Source organism: Drosophila ficusphila, unplaced genomic scaffold, assembly GCF_018152265.1.
Source record: "Drosophila ficusphila isolate 14025-0441.05 unplaced genomic scaffold, ASM1815226v1 contig_607, whole genome shotgun sequence".
NCBI classification, from domain to species: domain Eukaryota; kingdom Metazoa; phylum Arthropoda; class Insecta; order Diptera; family Drosophilidae; genus Drosophila; species Drosophila ficusphila.
The window spans coordinates 1338445-1361265 of record NW_025064537.1 but is presented as its reverse complement, the minus strand read 5'-3'; the positions used below and the strand labels follow the sequence as shown (position 1 = coordinate 1361265).

The window sequence follows — 22821 nt, the reverse complement described above, 5'->3', positions numbered from 1 at the left end:
GTTATCTGGCCTAGGTGTATGCACTTGTCACCCAGATGATCTTAAGTCATGGCAAAGTGTGCCATCGATAAGAACGTCGAGGTTTACCTGATAAACTAGTCATACTTCTCTTGGATTTTCATTGGAGGGTTCTCAGCAACGGATTAGATTTCCGGTGATAGTGGACTGATTGCAACTTAGATATTGCATGTGTCCAAATTTAAGCCAATTCCACTTGGAAACGGAGGTGCGAAAATCCCCATAGAAGTAGTTCCATTGAGACACCCATTAAGTATACAAACAGATCGTACGATAATTCGCAAGTCATTTGTTTTAGTGATTCGACAATGTCCAGTCAATAAAAGTACTCATAAAACAGTTACTTCATGACAAATACGATTATAGTCAAGCTTCTATAAAGCGAACTTCTTAACTTCAAAGTCCCTAAATCTTTAGCAATAAATGTTTAAGTATAGGGGAACTCCCTATATTTATATCTTAAATATACTATTTTAAAACCACGTGGCTTTAGTTATAGAATATCTACGGTACACACAGAAATAAATGTAATCGAAATTATGAGTGTGTATTTAAACCGCAGCTCAGCTGCATTGAACCGCATCTGTAACTGGTTAATTCAGACGTCAATTTTTGTGTGTGCAGCGAGTTATGCAAATATATGTATTTATAAAACTCGAGCGGAATGAAACTGAAATCGAAACTGAGTCTAAAACGACATTCGACTGGCCTGAAACGAATACTGATCGCACAATAGAAGTGTCAGGGGCGGTTTGAGGTGGTTCACCCGACTAAATCGATAAGCGTTCCCTATTCTCGCGACCGCCAGCCTCCCACCGCCCACCACCCACCATCCACCTCCCCTTTTCACTTTGTAGTTAATAGCATTGCATAAAGTCTAAACCCGCCTCTAACCGGTAAACGCCGCTGACTAACTAAACGTGCAACAAAAAATAAAGCATCTACTGCAACAGCTACTCGCAAAACGACTTACTAAACCAATTCTATTCGAGCCACAGCTTTTCGCTCTCTACTAGACACCCTACACTCGGACTATAGGGTACCATCGTTTTTAGTATATAATATGTGTCTTTAAGATGGAAGTGCCAGTGGACATCAAAGTCTCATTTTATATATCGCATTCTCGGGTGGACAAACAAAGATATCTGTTGTTGTTCGGCGAGTTCTTGAGAATAATCTGCCATTTTTTTTGTAAAGAAATCACTTGTGTGATTAAAACACATATATTGTTTTATATCCAGACAAACTACCTTGCCGCGTGTATGAAAAAATGAAAATGTTCTTGGCTTTTTATTTTTGAAAAATAAACGCCTATACATATATATCAAGAATAGTTTTTTGCAGCAAGTTTTTTTAGTCCTATTGTTTTCCCAAAACCTAATCGCGGACGTATCTTATTCAAAATGTATTAGTATATTTAAAATATTTATACAAATAAAATAAGTCTTATCAATTACTAAACTTATACACATTTTATGATCAGAGATTATTATTAAATTTACTGCTTTGATAAGCTTAATTCAAGGGGTTCCCTTTTTAATAAACAAAATAATGATGTTGTTATATTGAACTGATAAGCCTTAATTCATAATCCTTGCTTACCTCCAATTGCAAAATTGAATTTGCAATTTCAATTCCTCTGTTTCTACACTGGAAATGCCAAAGATAAAGATAGTCGAGTGGAAAGTTCTCCGGAAATCGGGCAAGTGGCCATTGGATATCATGGGGAAATCGGTTATAAACGCATATTTCTCTGGGTGCAGCTACCAATATTGGTGAATGGCGCTTATGTTCGGGCCATTGTTGGCCAAAGTTTCGTGCATTCCGGTTTCGCTGGTTCTAAACTAGAGCAGGGTGCATGATTTGGCTCATAGACTTGTGGGTTTTTTTTCGGTTTGACTTTTGGTTTGACTTTTATAACGCGACATAAAGTGAGCGCGTGCACTGAAACTGCGACTGCGGAAAACCGTTAAGTATTCAGCGCAGAATCGATTGTTCGTTGATAACAACTGAAATCGAAATCGGGCTTGAAATGGCCAAATAAACCAAAGTTCCTTGGCGGCGCTGCTGAAAGTTGTGGTAGTTGTTGCATTTGTTGGAATGCTCCACGCATGCGGAGGCCCGTTGGCATGGTCGATTCGATCGGATCGGATCGGCCAAGATAGCAAGAGTTTTTATGAGGTGCTACAAACAGACATCCGCACATGCACAGGAAAAAAATGGCTTTAGTTCTTACTTTTTTTTTTAGCAAATATTTACTAACAAAAAAGTATTGTATTTTAAGCATCCTTCTTATATTTAAAAAAAATTTTCAGTTCCCTTGCGAGATGACAACCGTTTGATTAATTGATGTTTGATATTTAAGTTACTATAAAAATTGTTAACTGTTTAAGAAGCGTAACGACCAGTTCCATTTCCAAAAATATAAAGCCACATATAATTAAAGTGGCTAAAATTTTTTTGATTCTTTTTTTTCTAATACCTTATTTAATACATACGCATATTTTATACGATATAAATTTCGTCCGTTGTTTTATTGCTGTTTGCTGGTTTCTAGAAAGTTTTTTTTTAATGGGCAATAATAATTAATTTAAATTACTAATTAACTTTTTTCTGCAGTGCACAATTGTGGCAGTATGTACAACAAGTGTAACGAGTCAACTCCTTGTCAATATAGCGATACACGATCGTTGGCCGGCAGCTAATAAAAAAAACTCCCGCGTCAGCAGAGCGGCGACAGCGACGCCGGCAGCGCAGCTACAGCGGAGCGACGCTTATCTGCTCTCATATAAACTAAAGTCGGCGGGAGTAATTTCTCATTTGTAATTTGGCAGGCGGCGTGCGCGGATCGGACCGGAGAATTAGAACCCCAAACCCCAAAAGAAATTAGCATTCGGGATCGGGAGATCACTGCTTTACCGTTGTTTTTTGGCCGGGAAACAAAAAGAGACAACGAACACCGCCGAACCGAAAGTGTCGCCCAGTTTTTCTCCACCTCCGTTTTCGTTATTGCGCGTGCGCCAAGTGCAGGGAAAAAAAAAGAAAAGAGAGAAGACCGATATAGAAATCGCGAAAAATCGAGGAAAAGCGAAGAGTTGAGTGCGCGAACTCGTACGCATTAAGGATCCGCCGTTGTCCTTATACCCGTAACCGTGGCGAAGGAACTGGCCAATTTGTTGACCCAGCAGAGCAACAGTCCCGAGATGACTCAACAACCACAATGGGGCATAAACCTATCGCGGTGTAAGTGTTGCCAAAACTCCCAACCAGAAAAAAAAAAAAAAAGTATTCGATTCGGGATCCTCTCGGCTGTTATCTCATTCTCATCAGGAAGTGCGGAGTTCAGAATGTGCGGATCGTTGAACTGCGATCGCGGGGGCATTCTTGAGAAACATTTCAGTGGTTAACCGACATTGACCGACAGCAATATAAAATCCTAAATGTATACGCGCATGTGTATGCTGTATAATGCATAAATGAAAACAATGACAAAACAAAACGCTTTGCCACTTCCGATTTTCGGATTTTTTGTGTTTCGTTTTGTTTGTTGGTGTGTCTCAGTTTTAGCGGTCTCTTAATATTCCCGGCATGCGGCCCCACAATTGGTAAATATTTTGCATACGATTTGCATGTAAATCGGTCGTCTAGAAGTTAAAAAAAAACTTCGATTCTACGCCACGGTAGAGTCATTTCAATTCCCAAACTCCCCATTACGACCATTAAAACTTTTACAGTTATTATGGACTTGTAAAATTACTTATTGCTTATGGCCCGTTTCCTCGCCCCATCTCGCTCTATTCTTTTTTGGGCAAGGTCAATGCAATAAAGAATTCCGTCCGCTGGCTTTTTTTTCGTTAGATTGGGCAACCATTTCTTCTGTAAGAGCTTGACAAAAATAAAATTCGAAATATATGGAGTCCCGAAATCACGTAAGCGACCAGAAGCTAATTTTATAGTTCGGTTCGGTAAATTTGAAACCCAAATACTCATGTAGTTAGTTACAAACCACCTGAATCTTAATTATTCAGATATTCTACACTTTTTGCAATAAACTTTAGGGTAATTAAAAACCCATTAACTTTCCAGAGATCATGGTTAATTTTAATTATATATACTTACTATATAAGTCACTGGAGTAGAGTAGAGTAGTCTATATTTGTTGTGCGTAAAAAAGAAACAAATTTAACGAAAGCTTTAATTTTATTAAAAAAAATATTTAGCCGATTAGTGTGGCCGAAAAACACCTGTGAAAAATTCACGCAGCATTTTGTAAAACAAACAAATATTTTTAATGAACAAGCCTAATGAGCCAAAAAATTTACAAGTTGCCCATAAATCAACTGATTGGCAGTCAGCATTACGCATTAGTTTTGAGCTATAGCGATCACCGATCACCAGTGAGCTCCGTGGTTCCCGGCTAATCACCTTGTTCTATTGCCCCTCCCAGTTGCTCAAGACTCATTATCATTTGGAAAGGGTTTCACATTTGTAGGCCTATCTGGTATTTACATGCAGTGGACGTACTTTGTGGACGACCCCCTGCCCCCCAGCCCATTGACATAATTTTCGCAAGACCACGGAAATGCGAGAAAAGAAATGGTGTTTACTTGCGATGTGCTATCGCTGGACACCGAAGATTGCCGGACAAAGAGCCACAGACCCATAAATGTCAACAGACCTCAGAGAGACAGAAGAAATTGTTTTTATTTTCTCATTACTGCAACGGATATGAACGACTATGACTGGACTGTGGTATTGCAATCGGCCTCTTGTTAATCTCTTTTAAATAGGCTCTTTAAAATAATTGCTTGCTTTATGAAAATATATAAAAATATTTTAAAATAAGAAAAACAGAAACATGTATCTAGTAGTATGACAAATTAAACTGTTTACTATTTATAAACTTGTGAACATGATGTAAAAAATGTGGTTTTTTTAAATTTAAAAATAAATCTTCGTTTTAAGTCAGATAAGAAAGACAGTATAGGATTCCCAATACCCTAAATGATTAAACAGAACTAAGGAGCTAGGGAATATTCAACAGAGTAGATTTAAAACGTTTCCCACAATTAAAACTAGCGCAATTGTTTAATCTAGTTTATTAGAAAGTCTCTAACAAAATGGTATGATTCACATAGAACTTTAACTTGGAGTTCTGAAATCCATAAAGAATAATTCTCCGAATGTTTCAAAAAAATCACAATGACAAATAGGTGTAATAATCCGACTAATCCGTATACGAAAGTGAGTTTCCCTTTCCTCCTTCGAATGGTTTCCATTAAGCTTTCGTTTTCCACTTACTTGCGAGATAAGACTGCGTTACTAAACTCTGATTAAATCTAGAATTCCTTATCGCATGATGGGCCTCAGCTCGAGAGCGATCATATATAAACGCCACTAAGCGTGATTGGTAGGATGAATTATTGCCATACTTGGCGGGCGGCGATATGATTAGCACCCATTTACATATGTGAATGGAGCGGGTTATGGCCTTATCAACTTATCACTTGGTAATCATATTAGGCGAATTGTTTTTTATTTGACACTCGTGTGGAGAGCGCGAGTAAACTCTTCTTGTCGAATTTCGTTAAGTAACCTGTCAAATATTGACACATTGTTAATTTAACCTGCTCCGGCCACTGGCTTTTTGGCTTACAATTTGCCAGCAGCAGAAGATTTATTAATGTTAATTTATAGGCGAAATAAACTTGTCAGCGAGTGACGTCGATGAGCCCTTGCGAAACTTGCGAGTCTTCCATAAACCGAGAGAGTTTCGCGATCCATTAAAAAGACAAACATGCTTGTTTGGTTTTTATTGGCGGGTGGATCTGGATGGATCTGACGTAGGTGGAGTTGTGGCCGGCCAAGTGTCAACAACAACAGCAGCAGCAGCAGCCGGTGATCTAATAATATTGTCATGAATTGGATTCTGATTGTGTTTACCCAAGAACGCGGTCTGTTTGCTCATTTCGAATGCGGAGATCAGTATTATTGGCGTGCCGTTCTTGTTAGATGTTTTATTCGGATGAAATGGGTCAATGTTAACCCAGCGTGTCCGAGAACTTGATCAATTCAACCTTCAAAATGTATTTCTTAAGAAGCCCTATAAATTTTGGGCCGAACTCAACTTAATTGGCACTGCCTCCCGCCATTGGTTTATGGTCATTGGACCTGGTTGCCCATTTGCCATACTTGAGATTGGTCAAACCGCACTCCAATTATTTATCGCAGATCTACCGCACTTGGCCTTATCTGGCCGTAATTTCGGTTAACAGTTTGATTGCGATATGGCCATCATAAAAATTGCGCTGGTGATTGATAGCGGGACATGTGAAAACGAGTGCATAGCGCCGTTAATATAACCCCCAATCTTTTTGGCCAGAGTGATACGCTCTTAACTCAACACGAGCCATAAACCTCACGAGACAGGAAGTAGGTTCAAAAGCGGTGCTTCAACTCAAAATTCTTTAGATTCCATCGATTATTTACTTAGAATCAATAAAATAAACTATATATGAAGTGCGAGAATGAGAGCAAATAAATTTAACTGATTTTGGGTCTCCAAGAATTGGAAAGACGATTGCGAACCTCCATATATCAGCAAATGGTTTATAGAATATTTAATCAACATTTGAGAACCAAAAATATATTTATTGAGACCATTGATTGAAAAGACGTGTTGATTACTATAAGAGGTTCTGTCGTTCATTGATTAGAAGTTAGAAGTTCATAAAACGATTTTATGCTTTATTTTATACTATAAGGAGTAGTTTTCGCGAGAATTGATGAATCACATTTTGCATCTTGACCTATTCCGTGTTTGATTTTCAATGATATAGCGAGAGGGAGAGATAGTGATTCATTGGGAACAGACCTAATATATTCTAAGAATTTTTAGTAAAATAGCGCAGTAGACTAGACTACGCATAATATTTAAATTAACAAAATGTAAACGGGTTTTCAACTAAATAATCGGACATCACCTCTTAAAATAATACAGGTGTCCGATCACAGTTATTTTAAAACCTGAATTAGTTATCATGAATTCTTAACTGAAATGAATATTTAATTTATTTCATATTTCTAAATTGAAACTCTTTGCATTTGGAGTAAATTTGGAATTTACATTCTAACTTATTCAAACATAACTTTGTGTTCCAAGCTAATGGATAATACTTACAGTCATCTGTAACTTGTAAGCTTGAGTCATTTTAATTCAGCTACAAAAACCATTAATCTGTTTTTCCATAAACTGCCTCAATCGTTGTATATAGGAAACTTAATTATAATTATTTAATGCGAACACTTTTTCGAATATCATCCTATTGCTGGTATTGAAACATTACCGGAATCGGCAGCTCCGGCTAATTGATATAGTGCCACAGCAATCAAGTGCAATTTGAAGTTTATCAGCGCAAATTGATTTGTACCCAATTGAGCCACCCGTCAAACTATTTATTCGCACGCTAACCAAATTAAATAAGTAAATTGCTTAAACAATATGCGATACGCAAATCCATTCCGCTCGTAAAATGTTTGACGCTGTGGTTGACAAAAGTTGCCCGGCGGGTTAATTAATTCTCCCAGCAGAAGACACCCACTGACGTCAATTTCGAACTCGATCTTCTCACTTTCAGTTTTCGTGATCCCCCAGCGAGTGATCCTGGCCATCATGGGCTTCCTGGCCATCCTGAATGCCTACACGATGCGGGTCTGCCTTTCGCAGGCAATCACGGTTTTGGTCGTCAAGAAGAATACCTCGGAAGATGTAGATGAAAGTCTCAAAATCTGCGAAGCCGATGACTTGGATAGTGGAACCAATGTAAGTGAAGATTTATTCAAATTTATTAAATATTGTTAACAACAAATGTCTCTTTGTGAAACCTTAACTACACAGAAAACTTAAAATTAATAAACTAACAAATTTTAAAAGGGATTACAATCTGAGATGATAGCTTACCTTAAATTCAATCCATCAAAATTATTTTAAACCTTATTCGAAATTTCATCTTAATCTTTTAATATTGCTTAATTCTTTCCAGGTTGGTGGAGACTACGAATGGTCCGAGGAACTGCAGGGCTTGATCCTGTCCTCCTTCTACATTGGCTACATTGTCACCCACATTCCCGGCGGTCTGCTGGCCGAGAAGTTCGGTGGCAAGTGGACCCTGGGCATTGGCATCCTCTCCACCGCAGTGTTCACCATGCTGACCCCCCTGGCGATCACCAAGGGCGACTCCGACTGGCTGATCGTGACGCGAGTGCTGATGGGTCTGGGCGAGGGCACCACCTTCCCCGCCTTGAGTGTCCTGCTGGCCGCCTGGGTTCCAGCCAATGAGCGTGGAAAGCTCGGTGCCTTGGTGCTGGGCGGAGGTCAAGTGGGCACCATCATGGGCAACCTGTTGTCTGGAGTGTTTATCGATGCGTACGGCTGGGAGTTTGTCTTCTACTTCTTCGGCGGTCTGGGTGTTATTTGGTTCGTCATCTTTGTAAGTAACCTTCACTCTTATTTAGTTAAAGATACAGAGATGCTAAATAAAAAATATATTTTTATAGGTCTTCCTGTGCTACAGCGACCCCTCTACGCATCCGTTCATCAAGCCCAGCGAGCGGGAGTATCTGATCAAGGAGATCGGACCCATCAGCCGCAATGAGAACCTGCCGCCCACTCCGTGGAAGGCCATCCTCACCAACCTGCCCATGTTCGCCTTGGTGTCCGCCCAGATCGGCCACGACTGGGGCTTCTACATCATGGTGACCGACCTGCCCAAGTACATGTCCGACGTCCTGCAGTTCTCGATCAAGGCCAACGGTCTGTACTCCTCGCTGCCCTACATCATGATGTGGATCGTGTCCGTGGGCAGTGGCTTCGTCGCCGATTGGATGATCCGTACCGGCATCATGGACACCACGAAAACGAGGAAGGTGATGACGGGTCTGGCCGCATTCGGTCCGGCCATCTTCATGGTGGGCGCCTCCTACGCCGGCTGCGATCGTGTCCTCGTCGTGGTGCTCTTCACCATCTGCATGGGTCTCATGGGCGCCTACTACGCTGGAATGAAGCTGAGTCCCCTGGACATGAGTCCCAACTACGCCGGCACCCTGATGGCCATCACCAACGGAATCGGAGCCATTACCGGTGTGATTACGCCGTATCTGGTTGGAGTGATGACACCAAACGTAAGTACTTCTAGTTGCAAATTGCCATTTAACGTGTAAACATTTTACTTCATTAACTCAAGCTTTTCTAGTTTAAATAGAGGCAAAAAAGTAATTTCTACTTGACTTCTGAATTGCTTTGATTTATCTGAGTGCCTTTTGTCTTTGCCCAATAAATCATTCAGTCAGTCTTTTAATTATAGTTGGGCACTCATTGCAACGAGTGATAAACAGCTCTAAACAATATATTTTACTTATGCTTCAAAATGGAATTTCTGGAGTATTGCTGTGGTTTTTTAAGTGTGCTTGTTTTTTTATTTCTCTGAACAACGTTCGTCATGTTAATGTTTGCTTTCGGTTGACAAGAAACGGAGCATATGTAAATGCTATGTTTAAAATAATTCAATTTAAATCACCTTCACATAGAAAGCAAAGTATCCAAGTATACCAAAATCAACCAAAAGAAAAACAAATAACTAAAACTGCTGATCGAGTTTAAAGTCTTAAAGTTAAAGATTAAAAATACCTTTCAATGATTTCTTTATTCTTTTCAAATTTTACTAGATTTAACTTTAGAGCGTTTAAGATGAATAGTGTAAATCAGTACATTTCATATGCCAAATTATTATTAGGTAATTCTTAATTCTAAGTTTTAAATACAGATTTTTGTATTTAAGTTTTTATGTTTGTGTTAAGATCGAAATGCTACTATCGTATATTGAATAGTTTGGTGTATTTCATACTAACCTGATATCTCTTGGTTTTTAGGCCTCCCTGATGGAGTGGCGTCTGGTGTTCTGGGTGGCATTCGGCGTGCTCTGCGTCACGGCGGTGATTTACTGCATTTGGGCATCCGGGGAGGTGCAGCCGTTCAACAATCCTCCGATTCAGCCGCGCACCGTGGACTTTGAGGCGCAGGAGCGCAAACCGGAAGCCGGAAAGTCCAGGGGATTGGAGCAGAGCTCCTAAGGCGGAACGCCATCGAAAGTGCCATATATATGTTCGCTGTACTCTAGTTAAAATGCTGTCCACGTGGATCCACGATTCACGGAAGACCCGCAGAGCATTGTCACACTGTATACCGCTGTTCAGATTGCTAGTTTTATAGTATTCCCGATCTGGCCGATCCCTGGCAGAGGCGCCAAAACCACTAATTTAAGCGAATTTACTTACACTCCCCAACGTGCGCAGTGCACTTCAGTGTGTGTGTGTGTTCCTGATTTATCCAGGATAACCCCCTACCCAAAGCAACCTATCAAAACCCTATCCCATCACCAACATCCTTCTTCGCCGCGCACGCAACGTACTCTCTTAATTATTATTTAGTATTTAAACGAAATGCGATTTCACGTTTAAGATTTAGTGTACACAGAGCTCGTATTGCCGTATTGTAAATCAAATGATGAAATAATTTGTACATTTTAGATTGTTGATCAATGTGTAAAGTGAAGCGTGTTTTTAACTGTTCTGTTAAGACATTACTGTTTTTATGACGTTAGTCAAATAAAGTGTATAAAGCAAATTAACATATTAGTCGTTTAATATTTCCGACTAACTAGATGGGGAAAATGAGTTAAACCGAGAACATACCTTAACAATTTCGAACTTATATACATTTCTGTAGCATTCTTTTGGGCTTTTAGTGAATAATCAGTGGGTCAGCTTTTTGGTTTCTGGAAAAAATTCATAATTATGACAGAGCCTGCAAAAAGTGTGTAAATGAAAAACATTTATTTTCTATTTTGTTGAGATAGCCGGGAAAACTTATTCTAAGATCAACTTTATGCTATTTCCTGAATTTAGTTTAAATGTAAATTTTATGTTAAAAAGTTAAGTTTAACATAGTTCACAATTTATTTTAAATTCAGTGTACAACTTATATGACTAGTATTCACTTTCCTTCTAGTTACTAAATAGCAAATTGACCTATTTAGTCGATCAAAAGAAAAGACAACAAACAACATCTGAAAATGTCAACTCTGTGAAATCAGTAGGCTTTAAACTTTTCTTTTAATTTCAAAAAAAATAAAGTGACCGAAATGTTGCCCGCTGTTCAGCAGAAGCTGAGTGATGTTTTTATATGTGAGCATTATCTTTACACCTATTACAACTAGGGTTATCTCTATATATATCCCCGCAGATCTGGAGATAAGACAGCGGTTGGTGCTCTGCTGCTTCACCTTCTTGGCCATCATAAATGCCTATACCATGAGGCTTTGCTTGGACTTTTCACTTAACCGGATCGTCTTGGAATGTAATGATGGCGAGAGCTCCAAAGTGCCACAAGTTCTTAATCCAAAGTCCCTGCCCAACTGGCGTTTGGAACTGGCCATGAGACTTAATCAAACGGAATCTCATTTGAGGCGAAGGATGAAAGCTGGCAGGGAACGGTCCGATCAGAATCAGATGAAAGGAACCCAAAAGAGGCAAAAGGAGAGCCGGGAAACTGTCCAAGATAGGCCTCCTGTTCAGCGGGGTTCTCGTGAAAGGATCAGCTGCTCCGAACTGTGGTCTCGTCAAATCCAATCCCTTGTGGTAATGGCCTTCTATGCCGGCTATGTGCTCACCCACGTTCCGGGTGGACGACTATCAGAGCGATATGGCGGAAAATGGGTCCTTGGAGTGGCCATCCTTACGTCCGCTGTGCTCACCCTTCTCACTCCCGCTGCAGTGCGTCAGGGCGGACCCTATGTCCTGGTGGGTGTCCGTCTCCTTGTTGGCCTGTGCGAAGGTCCCTGCTTCCCAGCGGTGTGTGCCCTTCTAGCTCAATGGGTTCCCGAACAGGAACGCGGGATGCTGGCCAGTTGCGTCCTTAGTGGCGGAGAAATCGGAATCATTATGGTTCAGTTGGTCAGCGGATTGGTGATGGCGGAGCAGGACTGGCCTGTCGCGTTCTATCTTGTTGGAGGAGGTGCTGTGGCCTGGTTTCTGGGATTTGTGAGTTTTGTGAGGACTTTACTTTGAGACGTTATTTTTAAATTTGAATTTTACTATGTATATCCTTTCAAATTAACTATAACCGTTACTTGTAGAGTAACTACTGAATTTGTTAAAAAGTATATAACTTACGAAGTAAGCCTTTGCGACCCCATAAAGAATAGTGTATTGGGTTTAAAAATGTTACTTCTCATTTTTCAAACGCAGCGCGAGTTTGTTGAATTTTTTGCCACGCCCACAACCAGCCGCGAAAATAAGCGTCGCACGTACGCGCACGAACCCATAAATATTTTTCTCCTTTTCATATTGTTAATCAATTGAAGGATTATAACCATTAATACTATAACGTACAATAATTTAAAAACTTGATCAATATCACAACCTCTTTAATTATAGACCCTCGTTTGCTATAGTACACCTGACCACTGCCCATTTATCCAGAGTGAGGAGAGGGATTATATTAGAAGCAACACAAGCATCGCCCTGCTCATAACCTCCAGCAGAGAAGTCAGGGAAAGGCCAGAAGAAGAAAGAGAAGAAGCCACCACAGATGGGGAAGAAGGAAGAGTGGCGCCAACCAGCTCAGCACCTTGGAAGAGCATGCTGACCAACACCCCGCTCTGGGCACTTGTGTCCGCGTCCATGCAGCAAGAGTTCCAACAGAAGTTGCCCCAGGATCTGCAGATCGTTCTGGCGGAGATGCATTCCCGTGCCAGCAGTGCGTGGGAGGAACTTCCCGCCACAATCGCGGTGATCGGCCCACATATTGGCAACTGGGTGGCTTCGCTGACCACTGGCCGTCTGAGTGATCTTCTAATCTCCGAGCAGATCCTCACCCGCACGCAGACGCGCCGTCTCATGTCCTGGCTGATGATCTTCTGCGCATCCATGTACATGCTGCAGATCCAGGCGAACGGAGCACGGATCTGGAGTGTCCTGGCAATGGGTGCTTACTATGCTAGCATCAAGTTGTTGCCGCTGGATATGAGTCCGAATTACGCCGGCACTCTGATGGGAATCTCCGGCGGATTGGGTGCCCTGCCGGCCCTTGTGATGCCCTATCTGGAGCAGATGGAGAAGGATTACAGCCTGGTGAGCAGTGTGAGAGCCGCCCTGTGGATAATCGGAGCTGGTTACATTTCCGGAGATGTACAGTCGTTCAACCAACCGGAACCGCAGCCACAATGAGGACACTCGCTTGTTATTAGTTTAATCTTAGGCTTAGACATAAGCTACTGATTTTGTCTTAGTGGATTCCTTAGGCAACAGATTCTAGATTACAAATGTACCATAATACATGACGATTTCTATGCTATAGCTAGGAGCATAAACATAAACAAGCTTTATATATATATAAATAACAGGTATGGTCGATATTAACTTAATTAGAGTAGGTCTGCTAGTGGTGGTCTGGCTAAATGCTCCTCTCTCCTCCGTCTCTCGATTACAATACACACCATCCACACTCTATGCGACGCCCTGGGGCATCAAGCCCGATTGTGCCATGGCTGAGACGGAGTTCATGTCGATGCCCAGCTTCTTGGTAACGTTGATCTGGGCCACCGCCGCGTTGCGCAGCGAGTAGACGTGCACCAGCTCCGCCTGGCTTTTGGCATAGAGCAGCGCCTTCTCGAAAAGTTCGACCGCCCGCTTTAGCTGCGCCCGTTGCACCTCCACGGTTCCCAGGGTCTCGTAGGCCAGCTCGCACTTGGGATCCACTTCGATAGCCTTGTTGAGCATCTGGACAGCCGACTCAATGTCTCCCCGCCACTGCAGCACCATGATGGCCTGATGAACGATCAGGGCCGGATTCTTTGGCGCCAGCTCCATGGCCTTCTCGTAGTATTTCTGCGCTTGGAAGAACTGCTGCTGATCGGCCAGAACCTGGGCCATCAAGCTGTAGCACTCGACGCATTTGGGGAACCGCTCGATGGCCTCCTCGAAGGCGCGCATCACGCCCTCTAAGCGCCGCTGGTCGCCGGCCAGGAGCGACAGGCGGTACTCGGCGTAGCACTTCTGGACGAGGGCGATGGCGTGGTTGGGCGCAATGCGCACCGCCTTGTCAAATTCGGCCAAAGCGGGCTCGATCTGCTCCAGCAGCAGCAGGATCTGGGCGCGCTGGTGGTACACGTCCGGGTTTTCTGGGTTCAGCCTTTCCGCCTCATCGAAGTCGGCCAGACCCTTCTCGCGCTCATCCAGCTGGATGTAAAGGGCAGCTCGCTTTATGTACGCGTAAGCACGCAGATTAGGATCAGCATCAGCTGTGGGAGAAAAAAAGGGTTTAATATTATTCTTTTTTGAAAGGAATATAGAAAATGTATATAATTAGCAAGTATACATATAAGGCTAGTATCGATTTCTTTACGAACACAAAATTGATGTTGAATTATAACCAGCAGACATTAAATAGGAAGTTCTCTATCATAGCAAATATTATTAAACTATTATCTACATAACTACAAAACTGCCGATATTATAATCTTACCATTTGCCAAGATAGCATCAAAGTCCTGCTGACTCTCTATGTAGGAGCCACATAGGAGATGGAAGGTTCCCCGCATGAGCAGAGCCTCAACTTTGTACTGCGCCTCGGCCTCGGAGGATTCGATCTCTTCGGTGCAGGCGGGAATTATTTCGTCGTACCTTTCGTCAAGGAAAGCTTGGTGGGCCCGCAGAAAGCCCTTTGCGGGGGCGTTAGACTCCGGGGCGGGCGGGAGTTCCGCGGTCTGCAGAGGATCCGCGATGAAGGAACGCATGTAGGTGTTCACGAAGCAAGCTGACGGGACAACGGGCACCCTGTTGCGCATTCCCTTCTCGGCGTCCAGACGACCCGTCTCCTTGAGCACGCGATCTGCGAACATGATGGTCTGATTGTTTTGGAACATCTCAAGAATGCAGGTGGCGGTCACATCGTCCAGGCACTCGGTCATGTCCTTGGTGGCCTCGTGGGCACGGGCACGTCGAACGTAGGCCTTCACGTAGCGCGGATTGTACTCCAAGGATTTGGTGCAGTCCTCTTTCACCTTGGCCCACTTCTTGAGCATCTCGTAGGAGGCGGCGCGGTTCTGGTAGAAGATGGCCATATCGGTGCGGTGCTCCTTCGGACACTTCTCAATGGCCTTGTCGTAGAAGATGATGGCTTCGTCGTACTTGCCGTTCCGGTAGCAGGTGTTGCCCTCCGCCTTGTAGTTGTTGGCCTCCTTGAGAGGCGACAGAATCTCGCCCAGCTCGGCCTTCTTCTTATTGTTCTCCAGCTCCGGGTCCGTAGCACCGCCGTCCAGGGAAATGGGCTGCTTCTCGATCTTGCCCTTCGGCCGCTTCTTCTCCCCATCCGCCTCCTTGGGCGCAGCCCTCCACCGCTTCACCGCATATGTGCCCAGTCCGATGGCCAGCGGAGTGCCAATGATGATCGCCAGCTGCCACTTGTTCAGCTTCAGCGAGCCAATGCTTAGAGTCATCGTGTTTTGTGGACTACAAGGAAAGAGTTTGGTCAGTGCCGGATTCGTCACAAATTGTGTAATACTCCGCTGGCTTATCGCACGGCGCCTTTTGAGCCCGCTAAATGCCGGGCGGGGGGCACGTTTCCCCCAATTCGCCTAACCCCCAACCCCATTGATTTTTCACACCCCCAACCGCCGGGCCATTAACGCAGTACATCCTGCCAGCGACACTTACACTTTTTTAAAACTTAACACTGCTGTGAATTTAGCAAATAGGATACGTTGTTTGTCTAATTTTCAGTTAGAACTTGACCAACTTAAATTCTACTTTAACATCAGCCTGCTGAGCACACGAAATGTGGAGGTGTGACCGAGTCTTGCGCCGCCTGATTTGCCCAGTGTTTCGAGTCTGCCGTTAACGGAATTTAAATCTTTCCACAAGGGGCCACACATTGAATTGAGGGTGTGAAGGCCGTACAGTGAAGAAAATCAGTTTGAATAGATACAGTTTTAAATAAACCTATACTTTAATATAAAATAAAATATCAATATGAAATATTTTTAAGCAAATAAGCCATTTGTACAAATTTGATTTAAGGGGAGAGCATTTAACACTTCATGTTTTCAGTGCTATAAAGTTGCACGTTGCTGTTCGTTATCAGCTGTTGATAGCCATTCACACAGAAACGGCACTACATAAACTCTACCCACCCGTAAGGGAGCCCCATTAGATTACGATTTAAAATTACATACAATGTATTTAAACGTAATTTACTAGAGTTGGAATTCAAGGACAGCTTAAGACCGGATCTCCTCCTCTGCGCTAGATGTAGGTGCAGGAGACGCAGTAGTCGCAGTCGGTTTGTCATTGTCGCTAACCAGGATCTTCTGTAGATTCTCCACCTTTACCAGACCGTGGGAATCCGCGTAGTGCATGAGATCACAAATTGTGGGGGACTCAACGACCAAGATGTACTGACACGTCTTTGGCTCCAGCAAATACATGGACACGGCTGTTCCACTGGTGGTCACAGGTGTGCAGGTCAGCTTGACATCCACTTCGCGGGCCAATCCAGTGCGATCGCAGTGGGTTCCCTTCCCATAATGGTGCCAAATGGACGACGAGAAACCTGTACGTCGAGCCCCCTTTTCTGGATTGGAGTTGGCCCAAGCACGATGAGCTTCCTCTGAGAAATATCCCAGGAACAGCTCAACTTCGCTGTTCTTGTCTTTATGGAACTGACGCACATGTCGTCCGTAACAGAACTCGTACTTCCACCAACCGTTGCCCTGAAAAAATGAAAAAATTAGCAACAACCATGGATTAGCAAAGGGAAATCTTTACCCCAGTTAGGCAGTTCTTGCCAGAAATGAAGTCCCTGATGGGGGTCAGATCGGTGATGGGCGTGGGTCCTGTTCCAGCTGCTGCTCTTGAAAGAAGGAGCTGCTGGTAATCACTGTCTACCTCGATGTCTCCGTTACTGATAAGCTCCAGTATAATTTTGTCCATGTCCCCGCTGTACTTGAAGGTGACCATATCACCATCCGCCTTGGGCCATAGCTTGGCTGGCGCCTTGCCCTCTTTTTCCTTGGAAACCAGCAAGTCAGCCTCGGACTCTGCCCACTCATTCAGTTCGGAGCGCAGCATACTCAAAGGGCTGTGTGGTTCCGATTCAGAGTTAAAGCACTGAATGGACAGCTCCTTTGTTTCCTTGGCATGGAAACCACGGATGGCGCACAACGTCGAGGAGAGGATAATGGCCTCATAATTGCAGGAGGAGGTCTCCTTGAAGGAGTAAATATCGTCCTTGCCATGAGGATAACACACATAACGCACCATCGTAGTTCGAGGGGCATCAATAATGTCGCACATGGTGCCATCGCTGTATTCCATTTCGAAGTATGGATACTTTGTGTTGTCTATCTTCAAACTCTTGTACTTTGGCTTTATTCCCGCCTTGAGGTCAGACTCCCAGGCCTTCCACAGCAAATCTGTCTTTTCCTCAGTCCACTTGCCCAGGAAGTACTCCTGGAACTTAACGTTCTTTCCCTCGCGCTCCTCATGATATTGACGCACATGATGTCCATGGCAGATTTCATAAGACCAGTAAGCTTCGATGCGATACGTGCAGGTCAGCGCAGAGAAAGTGGGCTGCAGCAGACTTATAGGAGCTGTAGAGAAATAAAGTTATATATAAATCGAACGTAGCGTAATGTTTTTTATATCCATACATAGCTCCGGCTTTTCTGTCTTTTCCTCCTCCTTCTGGCGCTCCAATGTGGGAATCAAGCAGTCGTATTTCTCCTTGTCCGGTGTGTAAAATGTTCTAAGCTGGTTGCTCAAGTCCTAATAATAGTATTGGAATAATGGTATTAAATATATATTTCATATATAGGCATTTAACTAACTTACAGGTTGACCAATCAGCTCCGGCACTTCGAAATCAATTTTGTACAAAATAGAATCGTCAAAATCTTTGGCTTCGTGTGACGCCGCCGCAATTATCAGAGTCAGCAGCAATGTTAGTTTTGCAATTATCACGTAGCAGCTCTCCATTTTTGTGACAAATATTGTAATTCTTTTACATGAGTATTTCCGTGACAAATACAAAAATAATTGCAAATGCTACGTGTTGTTTTCCTCTGAAAATAATGAACATATGTTTTGTGTACACGTTGCGTTGCGAATGACGATTGGAGATGAAGAAGAGAGGCAAATTTTTGTTTACTCATACTCATCACCAATTTTTGAATTAATAACCGGTTCAACCGTTATAACTGAAAAAACACATTTGTCTTAATTATTCTAAGAGCCATCTGCCTAAGATCATAAATACAGTATATGTCCCTCTATTGACAGTATTAATAATAATTAAATAATTTCGAACTTTACATTCCAAAACATTCTCAGACTGAAGAATTTTCCGTTAACATTTTCAGCTTTTTCAAACCCTTTCTTGGAATCAAACATAGTCCAAGTTGATCCAGAAGTTTCAAAAAATCAAAAGAAGGATTTTAGCTTCATAAGTTTTGTTTTATTTCTACAACAAGGCCCCTTAATATTACATTTAACCATAAATTGAAACTCAATTCCAAGATTATCTTCAACATTATTATATTTTCATTAACAAATATCGCATATATGTAGTATTCAGTTCCCTATCTCATGCTTAACGCCGTGTCCGTTTTCCCCGCGGACCAGCCGGGCTCCTTGTCCTTCTCGCTATCCAGTGGCACCTTGTCGATGGCATCCAGAATGAACTTGATGGAGTGCGCCGTCCGCGGTATCCACTCCATGATGCGGGAGGTGGTCGAAACTGGCGGCGTCGCAGCGTCGCCGTCGTCCACGAAATCAGCATCTCCACCGGACAGAGAACGAACTCCGCCCAGGTAATCCGTGTAGTCGTAGTCGCTGGTCAGCGGATTTACCTTGGAGTAGTAAATGGCGGCGAACGTCGAGTAGATAATCAGCAGGGCTGTGCCAACCTATGGGTTAAACACAAGAGATAAACATGAAACGGTATTATATATAAGATAAGTATAAAATAACATTTATTTTAAGATATGTAATTTATATATAAAATATAAGAAATGTTTAACAATCAGACATAACAAAACAATTCAATCGTATTGGTATTAATAGATTGTTTATCAATTTTATTTAAAATTAATTAAAATTATATCTAATTCAATATAAATTGTAATTGTTGTACTATTTACCAGTGTACTTTTGTATTATTGGTATATACAATTTTTTTATAAACTAGAGCTCATTTTAAAATCTAGACCGGAATATTTCATGCCTAGTATATTTCCACAGCTAAGATAATGCATCACAATATATTCAAATGTTACATTTGATAGCTCCGTGCTAATCACTCACCTGAAAGACGGCCCAGAATTTGTAGGAGCCCTCCGTGATGACGAAATCGTAGTATCCCTTGAGGGGATCGCCCTTGATATAGCGACCCTCGCCCACATCCGTATCAGCTTTCTCCCCCGCTTCGGCATCTCGTCGGTGGCGCAGTCCACGCACGGATCTCAAGTTTCCCTTCTCCCCCTTTTGGCTCTGCACTTTGGTGGATGGCGACGATGGTGTTACGGTCTCAACTTTCTCCACCTTCTTTGCCGGCTGCTCCGCCTGCTCCTTCTCCTCGTCCTCCTCCTCAGAGCTTTCTGGAGCCGAAGTCGTCGTGGACGTGCTTGTTGACTTAGTCGTGGTCGTTGTGGCGGGCTTCTTGTTCTGGCTCTTTTTGTTGTTTCCCTCCATCCGTGGCGGTTTCTTGGAGTTAATCCTGGTCTTCTGCTGCTGCTGCTGCTGCCGCAGTCGCTCCTTTTCCGCTTTCTTTGCCGCCTGCTCCTGGCGGAACTTCTCCGTGCTCTGCTGATGGCGCTCGCTCACCGCATTCCACGCACCCATGAGCGCCTGATATAGATCCCAGATCTGCTTGAGACTCTTTAGCACGGTGACCAAAGTGGATTCGCTCTGGACCTGGGCCACTGCCGTATCGGCGGGGGGCTGTGATTGTGTCTGAGATTGTTTCGCCAGCTCGTGTTCCGGATGAGGACGCGTCTGGAAGCCCATGGGGTAATCGTACACCTCATCGTAGGCGGGATAAGGGGATCTGCAAATAATCAAAGTTTAGGTTTTATTTCATTGATGTAAATTAATAGAGATTATTGTTTATTAATTTTACAGAAGTGTAAGACTTTAAGTTGCAATTCAAAAGGAGTATTATATTTTTTTCAGTGGCATTATTCTGGTTCCATGTAACATTGTGAAATTCTGTCAGATTAAGAAATCAAAAAAGTTGTTTATCAAATATAAGGGAACATATAAATAAATGGTTTAAAAAATGTGTATATAAATATGTACTACTTTATGACCTTTGGTTAATCTGCAAATGGCGTCTTTGAGTTTACTTATTTACAATATACATATATGCATTTGAGTTTAACTGATATAAAATATCAGTACTGTTCTCGTTTCTCATCGCATGAAATGAAATTTATTGAGAAATCAAAAATTATATTAAATATATATATTTTTGTTCTTCTACAAATCAGAACATTTAAATTGGAACCACTTTGTGTATTGAATGTCAACAATTTTTTCATTCTTGGTTAGGATTTCTCACCTATTTGGAGATGGTTGGAGCTTCCTGTTGTTACCCTCGCTTGTGGGATGAGTGGCCACTGGAGCTGGCTTATTTGAATATGACCAGGGGGCGTAAAAGGAATCGTAGGGACGCGCCTGCGAAGCCCTGCCCTCCTCAGCATCCTTGTCGTAGAAGCTTTCCTCTTGCGCCGATTCCTGTTTGGACTCCGGATATGGATAGCGACCCGGACCATAGTCATCGGCCACGTCGTAGTAAGGGTCCTGGTCGTAGGAGTCATCCCTGCTCTCTGGGGGACCGTATGCATCCTGACGTTGGCCCATCACGGGATCCATGCTCTCTGAGTTCACCACTACCGCCTGCTGTTCCTCGTAGTAGTTTCTTCCTTGTTCCGGTTGCGTTGGAATCGGATTAGTTGCGTTTCCGGTCTCCCTGGCAATGCGCTGCACGGTGGCCACTTCCGTTTCATTTCCGGCACTATCCGTAAAGTGTTTCCACATCCGCGTGAGAATCAGGAGATCGCTCTCTTGCCCGGAGCTGCTCTGTGCCCGTCCAGCTTCGATCATGGCCACCGCCGTTAGTGTGGTTGCGAATAGCAGCATTGTGAGCACCAGAAACCAAATGGGCGAAAGACGCCGTGGCGTCTTCACCGACGACATTTCCTCATAGGCTGACATTGTCTCCTTTTGTTCCGAATCCCTTTTATATTCCTTTGGCACTAACCGCACGGCCAGTCGGCTCGGAGTTTAATGGTCAACTGAGCCAGTGTCCCAAATGCCGATCCAGAAAAACTCCACCTTGCGATGGTGCTAATGCTGGCTTTTGGGTATCTAGAACATCATCTATCCGTACTGGCTCGTTGAAAGGTGCTAATCCGTGGGCCGCGTGCATCATCGTTATTGGGCCAGTGCTCCAGTTTCGATTTAACGGTTCATCCGCCACCGAGTGCCGCAGCAATTAGCACCATCCACGTCTCCATGTAGCCAGTACTCCAATACCGATCAGCATCCCCATTCATTTATGCATAATCCCCGATTCTGTTGTTTGCCACAAATTCGTTTTTTTTCGCGGTGAAAGTGTGCAATATGATTCTCTTCCTAGAAGATCGGAGGAATTTAGGAAGTCGTAATTGGTCGCATTTAGCCAGGGCCTTCGGATCTGTGGGGAGACGGCCATCGGGGTCCACTGGCTGTCGTGTGCCGGGCGTAACTCACGACCTGGGAAGCTTACTTATTTATCTACCCCTGCTCGAGATCGTGTTAAGCGTGCCACTTTCATTATGGTCTAAGAAAGAAATCTAATCCATCAGTTAAGACATATTTAGACAACAACATTGGGGTGTTAAGAGCGTGGTGACATCCCTCACTATTACAATAAACATCTACATAGTACTTAGGAAAATACTTTTTCCTTTTTTTTAAACAACAATTTCGGATTTCGTTAAAGACTTCTTTTAACCTCTAACTAATAGTAAAATAACATCTGCTTTGAACTAGAATTTGGACTTGTTTGTCGGTAGGGTGCTATTTTCTTAGCCGTAAAAAATAGTTTCTTCATATTTTTCTGCAAAAGTGTCAATTACCAAGAGAATTTCGTTACCTATTAACAAATGTCTTGCAGTATACAAATTAGTAACTTTAACCATCAAGGTATTAACCCAAATGTTTTTTTAAATGGTTACTTCAATGTTGTTGGTTGGATAAAAGAAGAGCTAATATCTTACGAGAAAACTTTGATATTCACTCCTTATTTACTTTACCAATTCATTAATAATAATATGCTTTTGAAAACCAAAATTTTGCCATAAAACTTAGTTTCTATCAATTTCTGTATTTTACCGAATTTCTAATGCGTCATTTCTTTATCGGCAAAACGCACCGTGGCAAACTAGTTTCGTTACTCCCAAAATTGTTTACACTATGGTTTGGACCTCTCACTTGTTTTCCTCATAAAAAAAGCTTTGTCGTAAATTTTGCTGGTGTTTGTTGTTTTGTTTGGTACCTTCGCGATAAAGACTACTAGATGTTTCTGGATTGTTCCCCTAGTGTTTTTTCTTTTAGTGGATGTAAGACAGAAAAAGTTAACTATTTATTTGAACAGCCCTCGCAATAAATAAAAAAATGTATAAACAAAAACACCATTTACAAAAT

General features: G+C 42.7%; 5 protein-coding genes across 5 annotated transcripts; 2 read left to right on the top strand and 3 right to left on the bottom strand.

The window, feature by feature from the left end:
• The first annotated feature begins 2845 nt into the window (after positions 1-2845).
• Positions 2846-10703, top strand: LOC108093485 (putative inorganic phosphate cotransporter). Its single transcript, XM_017193571.2, has 5 exons — positions 2846-3261; positions 7656-7840; positions 8061-8507; positions 8575-9198; positions 9946-10703. The coding sequence occupies exons 1-5, from the start codon at positions 3222-3224 to the stop codon at positions 10144-10146; spliced, it is 1497 nt and encodes a 498-aa protein (XP_017049060.1). The 5' UTR covers positions 2846-3221; the 3' UTR covers positions 10147-10703.
• A 109-nt stretch (positions 10704-10812) lies between these two features.
• On the top strand, positions 10813-13317 carry LOC108093483 (putative inorganic phosphate cotransporter). The gene is made up of 3 exons (XM_017193569.2): positions 10813-11259; positions 11318-12114; positions 12511-13317. Exons 1-3 carry the CDS (start codon positions 11217-11219, stop codon positions 13300-13302), a joined length of 1632 nt encoding a protein of 543 aa, XP_017049058.1. The 5' UTR covers positions 10813-11216; the 3' UTR covers positions 13303-13317.
• Positions 13318-13433: 116 nt separating this feature from the next.
• LOC108093482 (mitochondrial import receptor subunit TOM70) lies at positions 13434-15934 on the bottom strand. Its single transcript, XM_017193568.2, has 3 exons — positions 15790-15934; positions 14600-15585; positions 13434-14375 (listed from the first exon to the last, which is right to left on the bottom strand). The coding sequence occupies exons 2-3, from the start codon at positions 15570-15572 to the stop codon at positions 13582-13584; spliced, it is 1767 nt and encodes a 588-aa protein (XP_017049057.2). The 5' UTR covers positions 15573-15585; positions 15790-15934; the 3' UTR covers positions 13434-13581.
• A 358-nt stretch (positions 15935-16292) lies between these two features.
• LOC108093484 (endoplasmic reticulum lectin 1) lies at positions 16293-18228 on the bottom strand. The gene is made up of 4 exons (XM_017193570.1): positions 17968-18228; positions 17787-17901; positions 16900-17726; positions 16293-16844 (listed from the first exon to the last, which is right to left on the bottom strand). The coding sequence occupies exons 1-4, from the start codon at positions 18109-18111 to the stop codon at positions 16353-16355; spliced, it is 1578 nt and encodes a 525-aa protein (XP_017049059.1). The 5' UTR covers positions 18112-18228; the 3' UTR covers positions 16293-16352.
• A 424-nt stretch (positions 18229-18652) lies between these two features.
• LOC108093473 (eukaryotic translation initiation factor 5B) lies at positions 18653-21643 on the bottom strand. Its single transcript, XM_017193559.2, has 3 exons — positions 20693-21643; positions 19438-20179; positions 18653-19040 (listed from the first exon to the last, which is right to left on the bottom strand). Exons 1-3 carry the CDS (start codon positions 21346-21348, stop codon positions 18714-18716), a joined length of 1725 nt encoding a protein of 574 aa, XP_017049048.1. The 5' UTR covers positions 21349-21643; the 3' UTR covers positions 18653-18713.
• Positions 21644-22821: the final 1178 nt, after the last annotated feature.

Excerpts from the sequence above, each read along its gene's own strand:
- LOC108093485 (XM_017193571.2), top strand. The coding sequence starts at position 3,222 with ATGACTCAACAACCACAATGGGGCATAAACCTATCGCGGT. Across the intron at positions 3,262-7,655 it reads GGGCATAAACCTATCGCGGT|TTTTCGTGATCCCCCAGCGA; the intron begins GTAAGTGTTGCC and ends TCTCACTTTCAG. Across the intron at positions 7,841-8,060 it reads ACTTGGATAGTGGAACCAAT|GTTGGTGGAGACTACGAATG; the intron begins GTAAGTGAAGAT and ends AATTCTTTCCAG.
- LOC108093483 (XM_017193569.2), top strand. The coding sequence starts at position 11,217 with ATGTTGCCCGCTGTTCAGCAGAAGCTGAGTGATGTTTTTATAT. Across the intron at positions 11,260-11,317 it reads GCTGAGTGATGTTTTTATAT|ATCTGGAGATAAGACAGCGG; the intron begins GTGAGCATTATC and ends ATATCCCCGCAG. Across the intron at positions 12,115-12,510 it reads TGGCCTGGTTTCTGGGATTT|ACCCTCGTTTGCTATAGTAC; the intron begins GTGAGTTTTGTG and ends CTTTAATTATAG.
- LOC108093482 (XM_017193568.2), bottom strand. The coding sequence starts at position 15,572 with ATGACTCTAAGCATTGGCTCGCTGAAGCTGAACAAGTGGCAGCTGGCG. Across the intron at positions 14,376-14,599 it reads TGATGCTATCTTGGCAAATG|CTGATGCTGATCCTAATCTG; the intron begins GTAAGATTATAA and ends TTTCTCCCACAG.
- LOC108093484 (XM_017193570.1), bottom strand. The coding sequence starts at position 18,111 with ATGGAGAGCTGCTACGTGATAATTGCAAAACTAACATTGCTGCTGACT. Across the intron at positions 17,902-17,967 it reads CGGAGCTGATTGGTCAACCT|GACTTGAGCAACCAGCTTAG; the intron begins GTAAGTTAGTTA and ends TACTATTATTAG. Across the intron at positions 17,727-17,786 it reads GACAGAAAAGCCGGAGCTAT|CTCCTATAAGTCTGCTGCAG; the intron begins GTATGGATATAA and ends ATTTCTCTACAG.
- LOC108093473 (XM_017193559.2), bottom strand. The coding sequence starts at position 21,348 with ATGTCAGCCTATGAGGAAATGTCGTCGGTGAAGACGCCACGGCGTCTT. Across the intron at positions 20,180-20,692 it reads CTCCAACCATCTCCAAATAG|ATCCCCTTATCCCGCCTACG; the intron begins GTGAGAAATCCT and ends GATTATTTGCAG. Across the intron at positions 19,041-19,437 it reads AATTCTGGGCCGTCTTTCAG|GTTGGCACAGCCCTGCTGAT; the intron begins GTGAGTGATTAG and ends TTTAACCCATAG.